Source organism: Peromyscus maniculatus, chromosome 19, assembly GCF_049852395.1.
Source record: "Peromyscus maniculatus bairdii isolate BWxNUB_F1_BW_parent chromosome 19, HU_Pman_BW_mat_3.1, whole genome shotgun sequence".
Lineage (NCBI taxonomy): Eukaryota > Metazoa > Chordata > Mammalia > Rodentia > Cricetidae > Peromyscus > Peromyscus maniculatus.
In genome coordinates, this window is record NC_134870.1 from 44,354,524 (window position 1) to 44,360,523 (window position 6,000).

Genomic DNA, 6,000 nt, shown 5'->3' on the forward strand with positions numbered 1-6,000 from the left:
ATTTAAAATTAGAATTAGCTAGACCATTTCTTCAAATACGCAGATATATAGTCTACTGAAGGCTTTTTAAAGCTCTGTCCTGTGAAAATATGCGTGCGTGCGTGCATGTTGTGTGTGTGTGTGTGTGTGTGTGTGTGTGTGTGTGTGTGTGTAGCAGAAAGCACACACTCAGAAAGCCAGTGTCATCAGCTAGAGAGAACTCACTATTCACGTAGTAGAGAGATTTGTTTAAACATTTTATTTGTATCATTTGCTTGCTAGCACCTGTTCCCTGGCCTGGACAGAGACTGTAACTTACATTTCCAGTAACTTGATGGGTATATGGCATGTGGTAATGGCCAACTATTTACTGTGTGCCAGACCGCGCCCGTGAACTTGGTTTCTCATGCCAACTTTTCAGTAACCTGTAAGGAAGTGTTGGTGTGAAATCCACTTCACCACTGCTAAAACAGCTCAGCTGTGTCCCTGGAGCTGGGAAGTGACTACCCAGGATGCAGCGCCATTTCAGTGAACGTTTGCTAAGGGAAACCAGTCAGTGTATCCAGCTCCGTACTTGACTTTGCCCTTGACTGGGCTCAGAGGCGTCTCAAACTCAGCAGGTCCCAAACTGAAGAGATGATTGGCTTTTTGTCTCACTCTCCTTTCTCAGCTTCTCCCACAACCCTCTGGCTTAGTCAGACAGAACCCCAAGGAGCTCCTGTGATGACTTCAATGATTACTGTTCCCTTCTCCTTTCTCCCAGCCCTTCTGCAAGACGGAGTCTCACTGTATAATCCAGGTTGTCCTTGAACTCCAGGTCCTGCCTCAGCTTTCCGTTCCTGGGATTACAAGCACACACCAGCCCACCGGGCTTAATCCTTGGCCTCTCCCTTTTATCCACTACTCACTTGTATCTGTGACCAGGTCCCATCCTTCATTTCTCTAGAATCCATCCGCTTTTCTGTGTCCTGCGTCAGGATCTCCCTCTGAACTATGGCAGTAACCAGATTGATCTGTGTCCGCCTCACGCATGCTTCAGTCTACTCCCTGTGTGGTAGTCAGTCATCTTTTTAAAATTTCCTGTCTCGCTTTACTTAAAATCCCTCGATACCCCCGGTACATTTCAGATAAAGCCTAAACTCCCACGAGATCCTCGTAGATCTGATGTGGTACCTCTGGCTGGAACACCAGTCTACTGCCTCACTTCCTCTGAGGACTCAGAACCCTCTGGGTTTCCCTGCCCTAGCCTGTACTGTCTGTCACCTCATAGTCCCCTGGAGCCTTCCTCTGAGGAAGTCCAGTTCCTTTGTACGTGACTTTATAGGGAATGGATGGAGGAAAAAGAAGTATTAAGGTATTGGCCCGTTTGCATAATAACTCTATTCGGAGTGCTCAGCTTTCCCCTAACTCCTGACGTAATTGTGTACTTAAACCTGAACGTCTGGGCCCTGGGAAGATTGATCCCCCTGCGCAGTCCACTAGGCTCCGCCTGCTCTCACACCGGACACTGGCTCAGCTGGCTGTGTGGACCTCTGCATGGCCTTTGTGCCTTCTCCGGAAGTGAGGCTGCTTTTTCAAGGTCGACAGGATGACTCGTGTTAGAATTTTGCCCTGTGGAGTTCAAAGACAAGACCCCATCTCTGTACTCTCCGGAGCGTGCCCACAACAAGTACGCACAGGACAACTTGGACTAAGTTGGTTCCGTAAGCCTCAGTGGGAAAAAACCACAGCCAAGTATTCCCAGTAGAAATCTTGGGATTCTTTCAAGTGTATTGAGATTTTTTTTTGTTAGAAATTGAATTGCCAGCGTAATCCATCTTCCTTGTGAGGAAACAGCCAGATAAAGAGCTGGGGCCTGGCGGCATTAACCATTAGAAGAGCAGCCCCTGAATCGATTACACTACAAATCTGGCCTCGCCATCCTGCAGCGCCTGGTGGGAGCCAAAGTGGCCTCTGGCCGACAAGCACAAACAGTAGCCCTCCTCGCCCGTGGGTAAATATGCACAAGTAGTAGCCCTGACCTCTGACACAGTGACCTTGATCTCTGACCCTCTTGCCTGATCAAGGGCAAATGACTTGGTCGCGTGAACTCCAGAGAGTGTATTGGCTCCAACCCTCTGTCCATAAACACAACTGTATCTTGTCGATGCACGTTAAGATAAGCAGCCTCCCTTTTCTTTTTCAGATTTCCCAAATGTGGTCATCGAAGGGGTTCTTCATGGAATATTCTACTCTCACCTACAGCCCAGGTAGAGACCCTACCCGACCGGAAGAAGCCGAAGCGAGCCTCAGTGTCAAGGGCAAGCAAATCGATCTCTCTACCGACTTAACCGAAACTCCATGACACCATGGCTCTAGCTAGTGGGGAAATTCACAGTCCTAGCTTCCTTCAGAACAGGGACATTTCTATTAGAATGGTGCTTTTAAAATTAGAAACTGAACCAGGGCAGCGTCAGTTCAAGGTTAATGGTCTGAGTGAAAGGGAGACTCCAACGTGGGCAGTCAGGACGAGGAGGCCACCGTGGAGCACAGTGGACACTCAGGAGCACCGAGTGGCACCAGACAGAGGCAGCCGCTGCCCCAATTGCACCATTTGCTGATTGGAAATCAGATCCGGCGTCATGCTGACACTGAGCAACTTTGGTGGCCTTCTATTCAGACCCTGACAACACCCGTCTTTACACCATGAGATTTTCCTCAGCAGGGGATACTGTATTCAGGGGTGTTGGCACCAGAGGAGAGTCCTGGGACCCACTGTGCTCAGTGTGAGGAAAAAGCCAGACTGGAAATTCAGTTATGCTGGCAGTAGAATGCATTGAAGGACAGAATGCATTTTAGTTTCCTTTGCCGTGGGGTTCCCTCCCACCGATAGGTTAACTTCCAGCATCAGTGCTTGAGATGAAATGGGGTGTTGGCACAATCCTGGAGAGTACTCTGGAAAGACGCTATACCGGAAGTCTGGCCTCCCATTTTTTTCCTCTAGTATTGGAAAGTATGAGTGCTCCTCTGAAGACCAGCTGGCGCCCTGGTGAAGTCCCAGAGGCCATTACGTATAGAAAGTACACACTTGACACACTAGAGTCACACTGCGAAGTCCTTGTGCCAGCGGGAGTCAGATGTGAGTGGAAAGTGGTTGTAACAGGAGCAGGTGGACTGTTTGTGTCTGGGTTTCCTCCATGGTGTGCATTCACGGTATTGCCACAGGCTTCCGTGTGGCGGTTCTCTTCACTGACACATGTATGGATTAATGTGATTTAGATGTCGGATGCTGTCTCTCCACTGGATGTCACACAGATGGCCATCTTTCGCATAGTGACAGAGCAGGAGTGTATGTCCTACCTGTGAATATGTGCTGATGAACAGCCTACTTGTGGTTATGAATTTTCATAAATTTAAATGTTGGAGAAGATATTTACAATTGAAAGTACCATGTCATGAATTTTTTATTAGAGTCTAAACCTACAGATTGAAAGCCTGCTGCAAACTTTTAAAGATACGTTTTTATGATTGATTGTGTAATTATGGTAGAAATAAAGTAATCAAGTCAAAACTAAATGGTGAAGTATTAGAGATACTTTTTTAAATGTTTTTATGTTACTAGCTATTTTGAGTTAAATAAAAACAAATGAAAGTAAGTTTTTGAATGTGTGTTTTTCTCAGAATTACTGGAGGCACAGATTATGTCTACATATGCACAGAACACAAATACATCTGCTCTCACATTTAACTAGACACGTATCTCTAATCTAATGGGGTGGTAAGTCACTTGACCCGTTATTAAACTAGCTGATACTCATTAAATACTTAATTTGCCAAATTAAATTTTTTTTAACTAAATAAAGACCAAACATATATGATGGTGTGTTACTCAAGAAATCTGTTAGCTGATGATGGTGACGCATGCCTGGGATCTCAGCACCTGTGAGGTAGAGGCAGGAAGATCACTATAAGTTTCAAGCCAGCCTGGTTTGGATAGCTAGTTCCAGGCCAGCCAGGGATTCATTGTAAGACCTTGTCTCAAAACTAAGACAAAGATAAATCATTCATTTTTGGAAATTAAATTACATCTTAGCAATGACCTTTTTTTAAAAATTCATTTAAAAATTGAGTATATGGGCCAGAGAAATGGCTCAGCGGTTAAAGCAACTTAACAGCACTGGCTGCTCTTCCAGAGGTCCTGAGTTCAATTCCCAGCACCTACCTGGTGGCTCACAACTGTCTGAACCATCTGTATTGTACCCTCATGAGTACTGATGCTCTCTTTTGGTGTGCATACATGCAGACAAAACATCCATATACATAACATACATAAATAAATCTTTAGTGTATAATGTTACCACTGGGAGTTCTTGCAGGACCATAAACTACTGCAGGTCTTTTAAGCATAAAGAGTTGTATATCTGAAGCCGAGAAGACCTGAGTCAGTTCCCCAGCACCAGCTCAAAGGTCTGACAATGCACTCCTATAATCCCGACACTGGAGAGGTGGAGACAGAAGGGTCCATGGGGCTGTCTGGTCGACCAGCCTAGTTGACTTGGTAACTTTCACCATCATTGAAAGACCTTGTTTCAAAAAAAAAAAAACAAAAAAAAAAACAAAGTGAGAGCCATTGAGGAAGACATCACATCCAATGTCAGCTTTTGTCCCCACAGGCATGTACATATACACGTGAACACACACACACACCAAAATTCAAAACCAGACTCATGATTTGCCAGCCAGTAACCACAGCCCAGAGCAACAGGAAGTTGGCATTCATCCCACAGCCCCCCCCATGGTTCCCCACTCCATTGCCCATCATCAACATACAGCAGCCTGTCATCCCCCGCTGCAATAGAGTCTGGAGGAGGCTGGCTGCCTTTTGATCAAAACAGCTCGGGACACACTGGGAAGATGATGGCATATATTTCTATGGTTAGAAATATAAAAATATAAAAGGGTACATAAAGCAACCCTCCTCCCATCCCATCTCTTGAATACCCCTAGTCTCCTCCTATGAGCAGTCATGGTGCTTAGTTTTTCTATATAGTACTTGGAGAGAGAATTTCTCTATAGGCAAGAATATATTATCCATCTACTGTTTGTTTTGAATTGATTTTTTTTAGATTATTTGTATGAGTATGTTGCCTATGTGTATGCATGTATGTATATACGTGCAGCGCATGCATACTTGCCTGGGGCCAGGAGAGTGTCAGATTGCCTGGAAGTGGAGTTACAAGTGGTTGTGAGCCACCATGTGGGTGCCAGGAACTAAACCCAGGTCCTCTCCAAGAGCAACACGTGCTTTTAACTCCTAAGCCATTTCTCCAGCTCCATCATCTAATGTGGTCACATCCTGTTTCCCCCTTTTTACAGACATGGTAACCTACAATACTCATCTTTTATACTTACTTTCATATAATGACACATCTTGACAGTATACAAAGTATGTTTCTCTTCTCTTTATAGTTGCATACCTCGGCTACAATTTATGCAACCACTATAATATTTATGAATATGTCGACATTTTTCTACTATAGAAATACCATAGACAACTTTGTATACATGAATACCTACATACATTAATTTCAATAATAATTTTCAAAAAATGGTCACAGCAAAATTTTTATAGAAAAACCCATGTATAGATGATGCACACTTACAGTATTTTATTATTGGGTTCCATTGGACATTGGTAAATATACTGACACTATTTCATTCGGGTTCCACTGTGCATGGTTGCGTTGGCACGCAGGTTGTGCACTGTACAAGACCACACCATGCCATACACAAGCTGTGCAGTGTGAGTGGGACATTGAGCCATGCCTGAGGCTCTGCACATGAGGAAGTAATGAAAAACTGACCCATTCAAAACTTACATTCATGAGCAAGAGGGAAGTAAAGGGGCAGAGGACAGAAATAAGAAGGAAAAGAAGAACTCCCTTGCCCCTTGATCCAGGGTGTAGGGCAGCCCCCCTGCCCCATCCACACAGATGTTTGACTGACATTCTGCCCACCTGTCCCCTGGTGCTTGTTCTATGC

At 44.9% G+C, this 6,000-nt stretch overlaps 1 protein-coding gene across 5 annotated transcripts in view; it reads left to right on the forward strand.

Annotated features, from left to right (window-relative positions):
• Snx24 (sorting nexin 24) overlaps positions 1 to 3,614 on the forward strand; it is a 153,024-nt gene extending 149,410 nt beyond the window's left edge. For all 5 annotated transcript variants that reach the window (XM_076555250.1, XM_076555247.1, XM_076555249.1 and 2 more), the window contains one exon: positions 2,165 to 3,614. In XM_076555250.1, coding sequence (XP_076411365.1) covers positions 2,165 to 2,232 — 68 coding nt within the window. In that variant the 3' untranslated portion in view covers positions 2,233 to 3,614. The remainder of the gene's footprint in view (positions 1 to 2,164) is intronic.
• Positions 3,615 to 6,000: the final 2,386 nt, after the last annotated feature.